This window comes from Corvus cornix, chromosome 24 (genome assembly GCF_000738735.6).
Source record: "Corvus cornix cornix isolate S_Up_H32 chromosome 24, ASM73873v5, whole genome shotgun sequence".
Classification (NCBI taxonomy): Eukaryota; Metazoa; Chordata; class Aves; order Passeriformes; family Corvidae; genus Corvus; species Corvus cornix.
In genome coordinates this window covers 5,185,115-5,201,547 of record NC_046353.1, presented here as the reverse complement: position 1 = coordinate 5,201,547, position 16,433 = coordinate 5,185,115, and the positions used below count along the sequence as shown (strand labels likewise).

Below are 16,433 nucleotides of genomic sequence, written 5' to 3'. Positions count from 1 at the left end.
CCTTCCCCCCCAAAAGCCTGGCAGGGGTGTCGGGCTGATAGGCTCGCCCGGAGGAAAGCGCATTACGTAGGCAAGCGGCTCCGCTCAACTTGCCACCTGCGCCGGGAGAGCTGCCGGGGAAGCGAGATCCTGCCGGAGCCCCTCGCCCGCCGCTGGCCGCCCACCCGCCCTCCGCCATGGACTGCTGCAATGTAGGTGCCCCTTCCCCGACCCCCAGCACCCGCTCCTGCCTTTCATCCCTTATTGCTGCTCCGCTCTGGGGGCGGCCGGGGGGTTTTTGGGGTGGTGGAGGCGGGGGGTGCGAGGGGTGCTGCACCCAAGAGCTCAACCAACTCCGCGACCCCCCCCCCCCCCCAGACCCTTCTTCCCCCAGCCCCCACCAAATCCCCACTCCTGCTTCGCACCAGTTCGGAATCCATCCCGCCGGGGCCACAGCGCGGCCAGCATCCTGCACCCCACAGCCCACCGAGGAAAACCCCGCTGGCTTCGAAGCCAGCTTTTATGGAGCTTTTGCTTCCCCCAGCCCCACAATTGCTCTACAGGTGGGATCGGGGGTTGCTTATGGATAAAGGGCTTAACTGGGGTTGCACCTCTCTCTCCTCCCTCCTGGCCACCAGCTGGCTTGGGCGGAAAACCACATCCTTTTCCCCTTTCTCCCTGATCCCCTGACTTTTCCTGCCCCTTTCCCCCTTTTTTTCCCCCTTTCCCCTTTTTTTAATCCCTTTTCTCCACTTTTTTCCCCCTTTTCCCCCTCCTGCTAAGACAGCAGCACAGGGAAAAGCCCCCATCTCTCCTCCTGGGCACCTCCAAAGAGGCAAAGCCCACCCTGGATATAGGATTTATCTTGCCTGGATATAGGATTTCTCCCCTATGTGTAGGACTTTTTCCCTCATATGCAGGATTTCTCCTTCTGAATATAGGATTTCTTCCCTAGATACAAGTTTTCATCTCCTGCATAGAGGTTTTCACCCCATGGATATGGTGTTTCTCCACTGGATATAGGATTTCTCCTGTCGATATAGGATATGGCCCCCTGCATATGGGTTTTCTCCCTTGAATATAGGATGTCTCCCCTGGATATAGGATTTTTTTTTCCCCTGAATATATGTTTTTCCCACCTATATACAGGATCTCTCTACTTGGATATGGGTTTCTGCCACCTGTATGCAGAATTTCTTCCCTGAATGTAGGATTTCTCCCCTGGATATAGGAAATGCCCCAGCATATATAGATTTCCTCCACCTGTATATGGTATTTCTCCCCTGGATATAGGATTTCCTCTCCCTTAATATAGGATTACTCTCTTGGATATAGGATTTCTTGCCTGGATATAGGATATGCCCTTTCATATATAGGTTTTCTCTCTTGACTATAGGATTCCCTCCTCCAGATATAGTATTTCTCCCCTGGATATAGGTTTCTCCCACCTGTATATAGGATTTCTCCCACCTGTATATAGGACTTCTCCCCTGGATATAGGTTGTTCTCCCCCCACCTCCGCATATATAGGATTTCTCTCCTGAATATAGGCTTTCTTTCCTAGATATAGGATTTCCTTCCCCTGGCTATAGGATCTCTCCCCTGGCTATAGGATTTCCAGCCCTGGCTATATCATTTCCACCCTGGACATATCATTTCCACCTTGGACCTATCATTTCCACCTTGGACCCATCCTCACCTTTCACAATGGTAAAACAAGCCGAGCAACTTCGTGGAGCCATGGCACGCTCCAACGGGATGAGCTTCCTCCCCCCCAAAATCTACAAATAAGCCCCCCAAAACTCCTTTAAGTCCTTTCAAGTGCTCGTGGGGCAACAAAAAGGCTTCACCCCCACAGCTGCAGGCACTGGATCATCCAATGCCAGCTCATTTCCACCTCTTTTCATTTTCCCATATTTTTTTTCTCTGTTGAACTTGGTGCCAAGTCCAACAGCTCTGGTGGGATGTGGCAGGAGGGGAATGGGCTGCAGTGATTTGTCCTTGCTGGGGCTTTTCCTCCCTTCTGGCATCACTCCTTTCCCAAATCTCCTGGTGTTTTCAACCAAAGCTCTGAGGGGGGATGCAGGAGGATGCAACAGGCTGCAAGGGAAAGGGAAACTGAGGCATGACCAGCTCATTTTGTGCAGCATGGCCCCCAGCTCCGTGCCAAAAATACCCCCCAGAACCCATCCTCTGCTCCCATGGATCCCATGGATTCTCCTCTCCCTGCATCATAACCCTGGCTGGAGTCTGGCTTCCTGCAGCCGTGTAGTCCAGGGTGGGATTTAGGGATGAGCAGGAGGTGAAGCATCTTCCCCCACCTGCAGCTTTGGTTGCACTTTCCCCAAGACACCTGCAAGGGACCCTGATTTTTAGCAAAAACCCTCATTTTTAGCAAAGGACCCTAATTTTTGACTAGTAAACCTAATTTTTAGCACCCCTCCCCCTAATTTTTAGAACAGGGGCTCATTTAGGACGTTCTTGAATGGATTCATTTGGGGAGGGGGCTGCGCTCTTTGAGGTCCCACCAGCTGTAACCCTGCCGTTGCCACCGCCAGGAGGGAGCCTGCACAAAGCTGGACGAGGACATCCTGGACATCCCTTTGGACGACCCTGATGCCAACGCGGCAGCTGCCAAGATCCAGGCTAGTTTCCGTGGCCATATGACCCGCAAGAAGATCAAAGGGGGTGAGATTGATCGGAAAACCAAGGACGCCGAGTGCGCCAACAGCACCCGCGGCGGCGACCTCCGCAACGGTGATTAGGTACATCCCAAATCCCGCTTCTTTCCCCCCAAAACTGGGTCATTTCTACAAGGATGCTGCTCTGAGCGTCCTTTGCTGTGTTGATTTGGGATGGAGCATCCTTCCCCAAGCTGATTTGGGATGGAGCATCCTTCCCTGCAGAGATTTGGGATGGAGCATCCTTCCCCGCACCGATTCGGGATGGAGAAGGGGTTTTTCCTCCCAGGAGATGGAAGCACACAGGCAGGCAGCCCCTGCCTTGCCCTAATTTTGGGTGCGCGCCGTAGTAGTTGGGAAGGATGGGAAGTAGGATGGGAAGGCGCAGCCCTAGATTTGGATTGAATCTCTCCCTTAGCAACACCACCCCGAGCGCCTCGCCTCAGCACATGCTATTTTTAAAAGCCTGTGTCACAGTCTCCTGGCAGGAAAAGGTAAATTTAAAAAGCGCCCACGGTGCCGAGGCCGCGTGGCATTGGAGCCCCGGGTGGTGGCTGCGCCGTGCCCGGGCCGTGCCCCGTGCCCCGTGCCCCGTGCCGGTGCCGTGAGCGCGCGTGGCCCCGGATACCGGCAAGGCTGGTTTGGGGTTAGCGGCGGGGAGGGCGTGCTGCCGGCTCGGCCACGTGAGTGTGGCGGGGCTGGTGGAGGTGCAGCCGGGATGAGACTGGGATGCAGCTGGGATGGAACTGGGATGCAGTGAGGATGGAGTGGGAATGCAATGGGGGTTTAGTGAAGATGCAGAGGGGATGAACTGAAGATGCAGTGGGAATGCGGTGGGGAGGAAGAGAAGGATGCGGTGAGGATGTGGCGGGGAATTCAGCAAGGCTGCGACGGGAATGAACTGAGGATGTAGCGGGGATGGAACTGGAACTCAGCTGGGACACAGTGGGGATGAACTGAGGGTACAGTGGGAACAGAACTGAGATGTGGTAGGGAAGCAGAGGGGATGCAGTGAGAATGCACTGAAGATTCAGTGAAAATGCAGTGAGCATGCCCTGACGATGGAGAAGGAATTCAGTGGGGCTGGGATGAGAAGGAACTGAGGATGCAGTGGGGATTTAGTGACGATCCAGTGGGGACAATGTGGGAACACAGTGAAGATGCAGTGGGGCTGCAAAGGGGATGCAGTGAGGATGTGGTGGGGATGAACTGGGGATGCAGTGGGGAAGCAACAGAGATTCGGTGAGGATGCGATGGGAGCAAACTGAAGATGCAGTGAGGAAGCAGCGGAGATTCAATGGGGCTGCAGTGAGGATGGAGCGAGGACGCACTGGGGCTGCAGTGAGGATGTCACAGGGCTGCAGTGGGGAGGCAGCTGCCAAATGCCGGTGCTGTGCAGCTTCTTAGGGCCCAGAGATTCCTTCCGGATGCCTTGTTAGGGGGGCTGAACAGGCTGACAGCAGCGGAGCCAGGTTCCCCTCCTTCTGCCATGGTGCTCTGCCTAGGGGGGTGCAGGCACGGTAACCCCAGGTTCCTGGGCTGGGTGAGGGCAGAGTGTGGGCAGCAGTGGAGGCAGGACAAGGGTGCAGGCAGGGTGTGGGCGGGCTGCAAGTAGGGCACGGGCAGGGTGTGGGCAGGGGGAGGGCACGGAGAGGGTGCAGGCTGCAGGAGCAGCGTGAGAGCAGGGTGTAGGCAGGGTGCAGAGAGTGGGCAGGGTGCAGGCAGGGTGCAGGCAGGGTGCAGGGCGCAGGGTGCAGGAAGGGTGAAGGGTGAAGGGTACAGGCAGGGCACAGGGTGCAGAGAGGCGTAAAGGTGCAGGCGGGGCACAGGGCACAGGCGGGGCCAGGCCCAGGCTGACCACTCGCTCTCTCCTTGCTTGCAGGGGCCGCCAGCTGCTCTCCGGAAACCCCTCGCCACCGACCCCCTCCCCGTCGCCACCCGCCGAGGCCCAGGAGCCCCCGCTTCACCCCCCACCCCCGCATGCGTCCCCCGGGGCCCCCCACAGCCAGGCCCTGCCCCCGTCCCTGGCTGCCCCCCCCACCCCAGAGACCCCCCGCCCCAATAAACGCCCCTGCCAGAGCCCCGGCCTGTCCTTGGTGCCTTTTGATGTCACCAGCAGAGCGGTGAGGTCACAGCGGGGCAGCGGTGGGAGGGGTGTGGGGCAGGCGGTGCCCCGCAGGGATGTCCCACCTGTACGTGTGACATCACTGCCAAGCGTGTGACAGCTGGCGTGACATCACGCTGGTGCACAGGGGGTGGCGTGACATCGCTCGTGGGTGGGAGATGACTTGTGGGGCGCTCCTGCCAGGAGATGGGCGGTGATGTCACTACTGGACATGTGACGGCTGCTGTGACACCACGCAGGTGCGTGTGATGGCTGGAGTGACATCACACTGCTGTGTGTGACGTCACTGCTAGGCATGATTGTGGGTGTGACATCAGAGAGGCACATGTCATGGTAACGGTGACATCATGGAGGCACACATGACATCCCTGACGGACACGTGACCTGCCTGTATGGCATCACACAGGCATCAGTCGGATGTCACATGCTCATGGTGGCATCGTGCCACCCGACACAGGGTGTGACATCACGGCCAGGGGGTGTGACAACACGTGCATCGTGATGTCACCTCACTCTGAGGACCTTGGCTGGTGCACTGTGACATCACCCTGCCCTGTGACATCACCCAGAAGGTTGTGGGACATCCATCCCCACCCCAAAATCCGCACAAACTCACCCAAAGCGCCGGTGCTGGGCAGTGCAGCAGCTTTTAATCAGAAAACCCCTAAAAAAAGTGTGTGTGTGTGTGTGTGTGTGCGTCCCCATCACCCCACCCCCTACTTTTAATGCTCTTTTATGAAGAATCCCTCAGCTCACCTGATATATAGATATAGAAAAAAAATAAGAAGAAGGGGACCCCCTGAGGTGGGGCTGGGGCTGGTTTGGGGCGTGATATTTATGGGGAGACTCAGTCCCTCCAAACCCAGCGAGCCCCTGCACCCATTAAACAGGCCCACGATGAGTCCAGCTGCTCGAGGCATCTGTTAAAAAGAAAAGGAAACCCAAAAAGGGACAAAACCACCCCAGGAAACAGGGAGTGGGGTGGGCTGGCTATGGGCACCCCTGTCTTTTGGGAGGGGTGCTCACACCAAGGAGCCAGCTCGGCTCTGCGCAGGCACCATGACAGGGACAGCACCTGCTCGTGCCAGGCTGGAGGGGGGCAGTGAGCCCGGGGTGGCAGCTGGATCCTGGCGGCGCCGGGGGGTCCCGTTAACGGCGGGGGGTGAGGGGTTGGGGGGCCGCCCCCCTCCCCGGGCTGGGGGTCCCCGGTAGCTGCCGGTGGTGGTGAGGATGGAGGCGGTGTCGGAGGGGGGTCTGGCTCCGTAGGGTTGCCGGGTGCCGGCGATGGAGGACAGGGTGCTGGTTTTGGACATGGTGTCTGAAGCTGGGCTCCTTGCCCACGACGGGGTTTTGGGTGCCATGGCGTCTTCCCTGCCAAGAGGGGAGAGCATCAGAGAGATCGGCTCTGGGAACCCTTCCACTCCCCGCCCTGGCGTGCCCTCCCTGAGCAGTGAGGTTGTGCAGACCTCCTGGACCCCCAAACAGAGGGACAAAAGGAAAGAGGGGAAAACAGAGGTGGAAAATGCCCTCATTAACTCCAAAACCGAACGATGACTGGCCAGAGGTGGAAACTTCCCTCCTGATCGTTACCTCTGGACCCCAGTGATGACTGGCCAGAGATCAAGAACTTTTCCCCACTATCAACTCTGAACGTGAGGAATGACGAGCCAGAGCTGGAAACACCCTCCTCGCCCATTAACCCTGAACCCTAACGATGATTTGAACCCCCTCCACAGGAGGAGCGCCTCACTTGATCTCGTTGGGTCCCTCCTCCTGGCTGTCACGTTTTTTCCTCCTGTAGCTGACGACTTTCTGGGCAAAGAAGATGATGGTGGCAAGGGCACCCAGGGAGCCCAGCACGGCGCCGGCAATGACTGCTTTGGTGCTCGCTGCCAGAGAGAGACAGAGATTCCCTTATTCCCTTATTCCCACAGGGACCTCCTGGGGACTCTGTCCCCCTCCCCAACCCTGTGGACACGTACTCACTTGAGTGTACCTCCAGGACGATGCTGCAGTTCTTAGAACCCGCTTGGTTTTCAGCCCTGCAGACGTAGACCCCCGACATTTCCAGGGAGAGGTTGGTCAGCTTGAGGGTGCCCCTGGCCCGGTCTGCAGGTGAGAAATTCGGGTGCTGCCTCACAGCCACCCCTGCGCCCTCCACCTCCTCGTGCAGGAAGTGGTTGAGGGGATGAAGCCAAAGAATCCCCCAGCTGAACCTTCTCAGGATATTCCAGCCCACCCACCCACCCACCTGTCCCCACACTGATGCCACCTTACCCTGGGCAGGGGGAAAGAAGACCTGCAGGGTGGGGGACTCGCGCTGCCACTGGTACATGGGCGAGGGCTTCCCCTTCTTGGAGGAGCAGCTCAGGGTCACGTTGGCCCCCACGACGGCGTTGCCGTGCAGCTGGCAGGTGGGGGTGGCCGGCGGCACTGTGGGCACCGATGTTAGTCCCCAGGGGCACCAATGTTAGTCCCCAGGAGCAGCGTGGGGAGGTCCAAGGGAGCCGGGGTGACTGGTGCAGCCTTACCCAGGACAGTGAGGTTGATGATGCCGACGTTCTTTTCCAACCTGATGGTGTCATCCACCACGTTGACAGTGCACATGTACTGACCCGAGTCTTGCTCCCGGGTGTCGTTGATCAAAATCGAGATGTTGTGGGTGACAATGGAGTACAGGAACCCCACGCGGGGCTTCAGATCTGTCTCCTCCACCTTCGGCACCCCGCCCAGGTATGACAGGACCTGCACAGGGAAAAAACCACATGTTTTCACTTCTGGATGGTGTTGCTGGAGAGAAAAGCCCCCCAAATCCTACATTTTGTAGAGCAGGGGTTGCTGCATAAGCTCCCTCCAGCCTCACCTGGCCTGAGCATCCTGGACATGGGAAGTGCAGGCAGCTCCCCACTGCAGGCACAAGTACTGGGCATGGGCACCATGAGCAACTGTCCCATCACGAGCATCTCCCCATCAGGGGTACCACTGTGGGCATTTTCCTATTGTGGGCACCATGAGCATCTTCCAAGGACATCTGTCCATCATGGGTATCTCCCCATCATGAGCATGACAAGCACCTCCCTACTGCAGGCACCCTGCGCGTGCCCCCAGCGTGGGCATCTCCTCTCATGGGCACCTCCCCACCGTGGGCACCTCCTGATCACGAGGACCACAATAACTCCCCACTGTAAGCACTTCCCACTGTGGACACCACAAACACCTCCCCGTATGGGCATCTCCCCATCTTGGATCTCTCCCCATCTTGTGTCTTTCCCTGCTGTGGGCACCACAAGCACCTCCCTACTGCAGGCACTGTGGGCATGACCTCATCGTGGGCATCAACACATCACCATGAGCACCCCCCATTGTGGAAGGTATCTTTTCAGCTTTATACCGGCTAGCGCTTATATTTCAATGCCTTAGAAAGCCTCGAGCAGCCTTGAGAGGTAGCAAGGGCGATCTAGCACTTTAGTAGCTCTAAAATCGGTACCTGAATCAGCTGCAGAGCAAATACCATCAGCAGAAGCAAAGAGGGAGAAATATAGCTCCCTGCTCGCTCAATTCCCTGCAGTTAGAAGCCTTCAAATGAGACAGACGACCAGAGATGCTCACAGGAAAGTAGCTGAGCGGAGTGAGAGGGCGTAGCCTCCCCTCGACCATCTTTTATTAGGAGAAGGGGAAAGGGGAGGACTGGGGGCGGACCCGGGGTGAGCGGCCAATCAGACACTGCTGAAGAGTCTGAGTTACATTTGGCTTTGCCCGCGCTTGGAACAAAGGAGCTCGGAGCACATGTCTTTGGGAGGGGGGAGGGGAAGCTCAGAACAGGCAGCAACACCCCATCAAGGGGATCCTCCCATGGTAGGCACCATGAGCTTCCCCTATCATGGACACCACCCCATTATGGGCACTACAAGCAGCTCCCCATTGCAGCACCATGGGTATGTCCCCATCATGGAAACCATGAGCATGTCCTCCATGGTGGTCACCTCCCCATGGTGGGCGCTGTGAGCTTCACCCCATCATGGAGCAACTCTCCACCATGGGCACCACAAGCATGCCCCCACTGCGGGAACCACACGCATCTCCCCGTGGGCATGTCCCCACCATGAGCAGCTCCCCATCGTGGGCATCTCCCCATCATGGGCACCATGTCCTTACCACGGACACTTACCCATTGTGGGCCACCATGAGGCTCCCCCCATCATGGGCACTAACCCATTGAGGGCATCTTCCCTGCATGGGCACCATGAGCTTCATCCCATCATGAACATTGCATGGTGGGCACCATGAGTTTCCCTCCATCATGGCCACCTCCCCATCATGGGCATCCTTCCACCATGGGCACCGTGGCCACCACCCCATGGTGGGCACCATAATCTTCCCCCCATCATGGGCACCACCAGCACCCCCTCCATGGTCACCTCCCAGCTTGACCCCTCCATCTCCTGTCCTGCAGCCCCTGCCCTCTTCTCACCTGGAAGGGACCAGCATTCTTGTTCAGCATCCAGGTGACGTAGGGCTTGTTCAGGGAGTTGCTGGTGTACCAGGCAGGCAACACCGCCTGCTGCCCCTCCACAGAGAACACCAAGCTCGTCCCCACATGCACCTCCAGCACGGCCAAGGAGACACCTGCCCATGGGAGAGGGAAGAAACCGGAATGTGACTCAACCCCAGGTGCCACTTCTCCACAAAACCTCACTGATTGTGAGAAAAACCCCATTCCCAAGACAAAAAACAACAATCCCAGGTTATCACCAGGAAGCTGGGCCAGGAGAACATTTTGCGTCCTTCCCTGCCACAGGAAGGGCTTTCCGCCTGCTCTGGAGAATGCAGGACATTGCTGCTCCCTCCCATTCCAGCTTCCGCCCCACACTCGGATTGGGAAATCCCAAGGCCCAAGTCTCCAGCCCAGGAGACAGCTGCCTCCAGCAGGCAGACCCCCCCTTAGCTCAGTATTGGGGTACCCCCAGCCCCCATGATGCTGCACCAGATCCCATGGGATTTATTTGTAGGGCTCCCCATATGCACCCCACAAGCCTATCCCCCCTTTTTGCTGCCAGCACTAAACTGGGATAATCCATGAGCGGCCTCCATCTCATTTGACCCCAAATATCTCATCCCAATCTCTCATCACCATGTCGCCTCCATCCCAGCATCTCCCCAAGCCCCACTGGGAGGAGGTGATGGGGTAGGAGTGGAGAGGACCAGAGAGGGATGCTCAGCTCCTGGGGGAAGATCATTCCCTGGCTTTGCCTGTAAGGCTCAGCCACAAAATTAATCGGCTCAGGCAAGGCTGAGTTTGTGCTGGGGTTGGTTTGTTTTTCCCGGGGGAACATCACCGAGGCCCCGCATCCCAGCGGCTCCATCCCTGCATCCGCCCATCGATCCATGACCCCGGCTGGCCCCGCTCCTGCCAGCGCCCCAGGGATGCTTCAGATTGGGACACAGAGGGAAAAGGATGATGCCACCCCATCATCCCAAATCCTCAGTCTGGGGGAAAAACCCCTGGGTTTGAAGGATTTTAGGAGCTTTCAACGACATCGCACTTTCCCCTAAGAGCTCAGGGGTTGTAATTGGATTTTTCCAGGGTGGGAAGAGGAAAACAAGGCGCTGGGGGGTATTTTTAGCCTCCTCCCGCATCCGTTCATCCCCCCTCCTGGCAAGGCACTGGTGCCATTTCCGGACGGAGCCTTCCAGCTCCAGGCAGGAAACTCTGCTCCGGCTGATAAGTCTTCTCAGGAATTAAAAAAAAAAAAAAAATTAAATTTCCTTTCTCTGGTGAAAAACTGGGAGAAAGCAGGCCCAGTCTGGTGAGGATGCGTAAAAATAGCTCACCCAGGCTAAGAACATAAACCTTTAAATCCTGGAGGGTGTGTGGGGGGGAGATGCTGGAGGCGCCTGCAGGTCCCAGATCATTGATAATATTATTTATTAATTATATAGAGCTGTGGTATCAGATCCAATAGACAGTATGGAAAAATAATGGTAATTATAGTGTGTTTATATGTAATTATACAGATAATTGTATTAAATTTAGAGAGTGTGGAAAGAAATATGAGATGGCGACTCATTAAATTGGAATTTCCAGAATAAAATAGATCATGGAGAACATATAATTTGTAATAGTTATAAATACAGGTATATTTTTGTAAGAATAGGGATAATAGAGGGGATGTGAGAGTGATAATGGTGCTCAGAATAATGAGAGCAATGATCAAAGTGAGAATAATAATTATAAAAGTGGGAATAATAATGATAAAAGTGATATTAATAATGATAATAATAATAATGGTAATAGTGATTATAATAATTATAACAATGATTCCAATACAATAATGATAACAGTCATAATAATGATAATACTGGTAAAAATAAAAATAACTATATTAATAATTGTGATCAAAATTATACAGTTCACTAATTATGCAGATGGCACAGCCCCTAAACATCCCTGCATTCTCAACAGCTGGGAAAATCCAGATGTTTTCAGCCCAGCTCCTCCATTATTATAAAATTGTGTTAAATTGGGCTAATCCAGAAGAAAATAGATTATATTCAATAATTCTATTGTAATTTATATTAGAAGTATTAGAGATAATAGGTAATAGACCTTATAGAATAATTATAATTGTAATTAAATCAAAAGAACTGTAAGTTATAATAATTACAATATCAATTATAACCGTGATTATAATGATAATAATGGTCATGAAAGAGTGATAACTATAATGACGATGATGATAATAATAATAATAATAAAAAAAAAGTTATTCATAGTATAGTTCATTAATGATGTAGATGGCATCGATAAGTGACTCCACAGCTTCTACACCCCTGTGCATCCCCAACAGCTGGGAAAATCCAGGTTTTTCATCCCACCTCCTCCATCAGCATGAATTTTTGGGCACAAAAGGTGCTGGGCCAAAGGGTGCTGGGGATTCCTGGGGAAGTCCAGGCTCCAGAGAGGGGAAAGATGCTCTCGCACCAGCCAGAGGTTTCCTGTCCCACCCCAAGGCATTAAAACAGCCTTGTGCGCCTCAAAGCTGCTCCCGGCACTGCAAACCGGGCTGTGTTAACTCTGAAACCTAATGATGGCCCTGTTAATTATGTTCATTGTGCTCTGGGGCTGCAGCTTTGCTCTGCCATCCTTAAACTCCTGTGGTAACAGGAGATCCCAGCTCCATCATCTCCCCTCCAGTGTATCGGGGAGAGGGAGTGAATCCAGATCTGAAAGCTGCTTGCTCCCCAAAATCCCCTTTTTCTCGCAGAATTCACCCAAATTCCTCCTCTCAGACAGATGTGACCCGAGAAAAGGCTGGTGGAGCTCGCTCTGGAGCTGCAGGAACGGGACTGAACCCCCTGGCACAGCCCCGGCTTTGGCCACCTTGACGCTCCAAATCCTCTAATGCTTTAACCAGATCGAAAAAATTAAGCTGCTCATGGTGCTCATACACGTCCGGGGGGGCCCGGGGCTCTCAGCCCCTCCCGCCTGCTCTTTGGGCTCAGAACCTGGATTTTTATCCAGCTGCCCTGAGCTAAACACCTGCCCGGGTGTTTTCCCTCCGCCCCAGCCCATCTGCTGCATTTTTTTTGCATATGGAAAAGCAGAATAGACTTAAATTTACCTTTAAAAATAGCTATAATTTTTTTTCCCCTGTGGAATAAATATCCTACAATTTAACATTCCAAAGTACTTTTAAATTTTCCCACGACAAAAAAAAAAACCCTGCTTTAAATTTCCCTTTGAATTTTTTCCCTATGGAAAAAAAATCACCTTTAAATCCCTGCAATTTCAACATTAATCCCTGTGCCGATATCAATCTCCCCATCCTCATCTAAAATTGCATCATTTCACCCCAATAAAAGCTATTTCCCGGCTCTGGCACCCCAAAAAAGCAAACTCAAAGTCTGAACCCCCAAAAAAGCAAACTCCCCCTCCAGCCCCCTCCCCAAATCTCTAAACCATTAACTGTATGGGGAATTAAATCCCGGAGGCGGTTGGGGTTTGATGACCTCAGTTGATAGGATTAAGGCGCTGGAGTCATGTGAAACCCAGACCCAAATTAAATCCCAAAAGACCAAGCTTGGGATTTAAAATACCCAGCGGGAATCTGGCCGGAAAAGGGACCCTTGAAAAAGCTTGGAAAAAGGTCAAGGAGCATCTCGACGCTGCAACGCAGCCAGTCGCCTTCCCTTTTTTTTTTTTAAGATTATTTTTGGGGGATTTTTTTCTTTTCTTCCCTTAACTTCGACTATTTATAAACGGGCAGATAGGAGATGCCGGGCTGTGGAGCAGTGTCCGTTGGGAAAATCCACAGCGGCATTTCTCACGACCCCGGGGGCGGGGGGGGGGGGCAGAAAGTGCCGTATCCTCCAGAGAGACCAAATTTGGGGAAAAAAAATTAAATAATGCAATAATCATATGTGACTTTGCTATAGATGGAAACGTGCTTCACCCCTGGTGTGGGACACAGAGGCGGAGATGGGATGGGGATGGGATGGGATGGGCTGGAGATGAGATTGGAATGGGATTGAGGAAGGGATTGGGGTTGGGATTGGGGATGGGTTGGGATGGGATAGGGACTGGGAAGGGAACAGGGATGGCAAACATCCCTCATTTTGCTTTTCCCCATCATGATCCCATGAGGATCCCACGGGACGAGGAAGGATTGCTTGAAAGCAAAATTAAAGGAAAAACACACATTTGGGGTTCATAAGGGTCTTTTTGCTGCATTTTTGAGCTGTCAGTGCCCATGACGTCACATCCCAGGGCTGAAGTGTGACTTTTTTTGTGGGAATCCATCGTGATTCGGTGCAAAAAACGCCATCGGGATGTGGCGAAGGAGCACTCTGGTGGGATTTAAGGACTGAGTGAGCCCCGTGCCTCATACCAACATCCTTTAACTAACTTTTATCAAGGAAGAAAACCTTCAAGGAGGGACAAGTGGCGGCTCCAGGACCCCCACCCAGTGTTCTGCTGGAAGGAAACGCCGCTGCCATTGTTTCTGGGGCCGTTTCCTTTCTCCAAAGGCCTCTCCTTTGCTGGGAACGCCAAAGGATGTTTCCTTTGGGAACCGTGGCAGTTCCAAAGAAACTCAAATAGGGTGGGAAATCAGGGGCGGAAGAAGGCACAAACCCACAGACAGAGAAGGGTTGAGACCCCTCACCTCAAAACCAGCTGGGACGGCAGTGGAGCACCAGTAAACAAGGGAAAACAAATGGATTTTTCCCTGCCCAATGCCACGCAGGCAGGTGAACTATGGGCTCTCACATCGGAGTCCCTGGCGTGTCCCCATATGGGGGTGCTTTGGGTTTGGGGGTGCTGGAAGCGGCTGTTTGGCACCTCCAAGGTACAAAAGGCTTTTCCCGGGAAGACTCAGATTTTCTCCACTCCGGGCACTCCTAAAAGGGGAGGGGATGGATTCCCCCCACCCCAACCAACCTGCCTGCTGGGGATCGGGACTGGGGGCACAGAGGCAGGTGGGTGCTGTGACCCTGGCCCCCAGTACCCATAGGTCCTTCCCGGTGCCACCCTAAAACTCCCCAGGATCCTGCCTGGTGGTGCCGGGCTCCCGGGTGTCTTGCTGGGTGCCTCCGGCTGCTCCTACACCCTGCCCGGTGACCCCCTCAGTATCTCCGGGTCCTGCCCGATGCCCTCCCAAAAGCTCTCCCTCGCCCTGCCCGGCGCATCCCGCTTTTCCTGAGTCCTGCCGGGTGCCCCCCCGGTACCACCGCGTCCTGCCCCGTACCCGCCGCGCTTCCTCGCGTCCCGAGCAGTTCCCCCCGATTCCCCCGCGCCTTGCCGGGCGCAGCCGCCGGTACCGCCGGCTCCTGCCTGCTGCACCCCAAAAGCTCTCCCGCGTCCTGCCCGCTATCCCCCGGCTCTCCCGCATCTCGTCGGGTGCCCTCCCGGTGCCCCACCCCGCTGCCCCGCGCCGTCCCCCCGGAGCCCCCCGGGTCCCCGGGGCTCACCCAGCAGCGCCGCCAGCGCCAGCGCCGCCCGTCGCAGCGCGCCCATGGCCGGAGCCGCCGCCGCAGCAGGTGCCGGGGGGGCCCGGGGGCAGCGGGGGCGGGGCCCCGCAGGTGGGGGCGGGACCGATCCCACCCACACCCCATGTGGGTGTCCCGTCCCGGGCAGGGACCCTCCCCCCGGGGTCCAACCCAACCCTCCCCCAGGGGTCCGACCCAACCGTCGCCCCGGGGTCCAACCCCTCTCGCCTCTCCAGCCTCCCCCCTCCACAGTTTGCAATTATTAATTAGTTATATGGGTTATTATTGCTTATATTAAGGGTGGGTTCAATGTGGTACCTCAATGTCACATGTCACCCTATCCCCTCCTGGGGGGCACAGGGACCCCCAAACCCTCCCCACTCTCATCCCTCCCACGCTGGCAGGGTGGAATATCTCATCCTGCATCCCTCACCCTCGTGCGGCCCCCTGCCCCCCCCTCCCCCTTCTCGGATAAACGCATCGATCCTGAAAAATAAGCATAATATAAAAAAAAAAGGGCAATTTTGACTACCTGGTTTTCGGGAGCCCCGGGTAGATCCTCCCCGGCTCAGCCAGGGTTATCCCGGTCCTCGATCAGAGCAGGGTCAGACCTCGAAGCCCCAGTGGAGATTAGACACTGCTGGAGGAGGAGGAGGAGGCGGTGGAAGCAGAATTAATCCCTTCTCGCCCTTGCCACCCCCCCGTAAATCCAGCCTGGCCGCCAGGATTGCAGGATCCCGGGAGCTAGGAGGCTTTGGGGGATCGACCTGGCTTGATCCCACCAGGATCCCCCCTCTCCCTGACAGCATTCTCACCCTCTGCTACATCCACTGCTTCTGACTCGGCAGCAGCTCTTTGGGGCAACTCACCTTGTTCTCCCTCTATTTTGTAGACTGGGAGCAGGGAGGGTGGGTTGGCAACCCATTGGTGACCTCCTCCCCTTCCTCACTCCACCGTCTCAGCGCTCAACCGCATCCAAACACGATGCCAACTTCCAGACTGGCAGCGATCCTCACTTCTCCAAGGATTCTGAGAACCTCTGTGGGGAAAGCAACCGCCTCTGGCGGTGCTCACCGCACGTAAAAAAAAAATCAGCAACTCCTTCAATAACGATGCCTGATGGGAACATCCACAGGGAAGAGCTCAGCACCTCCCCAGGTTCCCCGGGAGAAGGATGTGTGGAAGCCTGTACGTGTTTGTTTGATTTTATTAGGACCGACACATTCATCGTATGTCACAACGTCACCGATGGATGAGCTCCAGGAAATAAAAACCCACTGGCCCCGGCAGCTCCGCGCGGGGCCGGACCAGGAACACGCTGCAAAGGCATAAATGCGTCCTCCCCCCGCCCCCCTCCCGCTCCCTCCCCCTCCCCACCTTCCCCTTCTCACAGCTTTGATTGTATCCATAAGCAATGGGTCAACAAGAAAAGAAAAATAATCGTCATTTTTCCCAGCTGCCAGGTTATTCTCACAGAGAGTTTTGGAACTCGATTTAATAAAATAAAATAAAATAAAAAAAAAAAAAAGAAAAAGGAAATCGAAAGGAGAAAAAGAAAAGACGAAAAAAGGGTAAAAAGTGAAAATAAAAATAATAAAAAAACCAAATTAAAAGAAGTGAAAGGAAAAAAAGGAAAATGATAAAGAAATTTTTAAAAAATC

At 54.7% G+C, this 16,433-nt stretch overlaps 2 protein-coding genes across 4 annotated transcripts; one reads left to right on the top strand and one right to left on the bottom strand.

Moving 5' to 3' along the window:
* The first annotated feature begins 14 nt into the window (after positions 1-14).
* Positions 15-5,463, top strand: NRGN (neurogranin). Its single transcript, XM_039564973.1, has 3 exons — positions 15-191; positions 2,538-2,744; positions 4,543-5,463. The coding sequence occupies exons 1-2, from the start codon at positions 177-179 to the stop codon at positions 2,742-2,744; spliced, it is 222 nt and encodes a 73-aa protein (XP_039420907.1). The 5' UTR covers positions 15-176; the 3' UTR covers positions 4,543-5,463.
* LOC104692213 (endothelial cell-selective adhesion molecule) lies at positions 5,414-16,100 on the bottom strand. 3 transcript variants are annotated; one of them, XM_039564971.1, is made up of 8 exons: positions 15,642-16,100; positions 15,305-15,412; positions 9,257-9,411; positions 7,317-7,530; positions 7,063-7,218; positions 6,772-6,894; positions 6,536-6,674; positions 5,414-6,156 (listed from the first exon to the last, which is right to left on the bottom strand). In XM_039564971.1, exons 3-8 carry the CDS (start codon positions 9,284-9,286, stop codon positions 5,808-5,810), a joined length of 1,011 nt encoding a protein of 336 aa, XP_039420905.1. In that variant the 5' UTR covers positions 9,287-9,411; positions 15,305-15,412; positions 15,642-16,100; the 3' UTR covers positions 5,414-5,807. The 3 variants fall into 3 exon arrangements, with proteins under 3 accessions (XP_039420905.1, XP_039420906.1, XP_039420904.1); XM_039564972.1 differs by having other exon boundaries at positions 15,305-15,409; XM_039564970.1 differs by lacking the exons at positions 15,305-15,412; positions 15,642-16,100 and adding an exon at positions 14,755-14,807.
* Between the last annotated feature and the right edge of the window lie 333 nt (positions 16,101-16,433).

Coding starts and splice junctions, on each gene's coding strand:
- LOC104692213 (XM_039564970.1), bottom strand. CDS start 14,800: ATGGGCGCGCTGCGACGGGCGGCGCTGGCGCTGGCGGCGCTGCTGG. Junction 9,412..14,754: donor GGCGCTGGCGGCGCTGCTGG/GTGAGCCCCGGG, acceptor TCCCATGGGCAG/GTGTCTCCTTGGCCGTGCTG. Junction 6,895..7,062: donor CTTCTTTCCCCCTGCCCAGG/GTAAGGTGGCAT, acceptor TCTCACCTGCAG/ACCGGGCCAGGGGCACCCTC.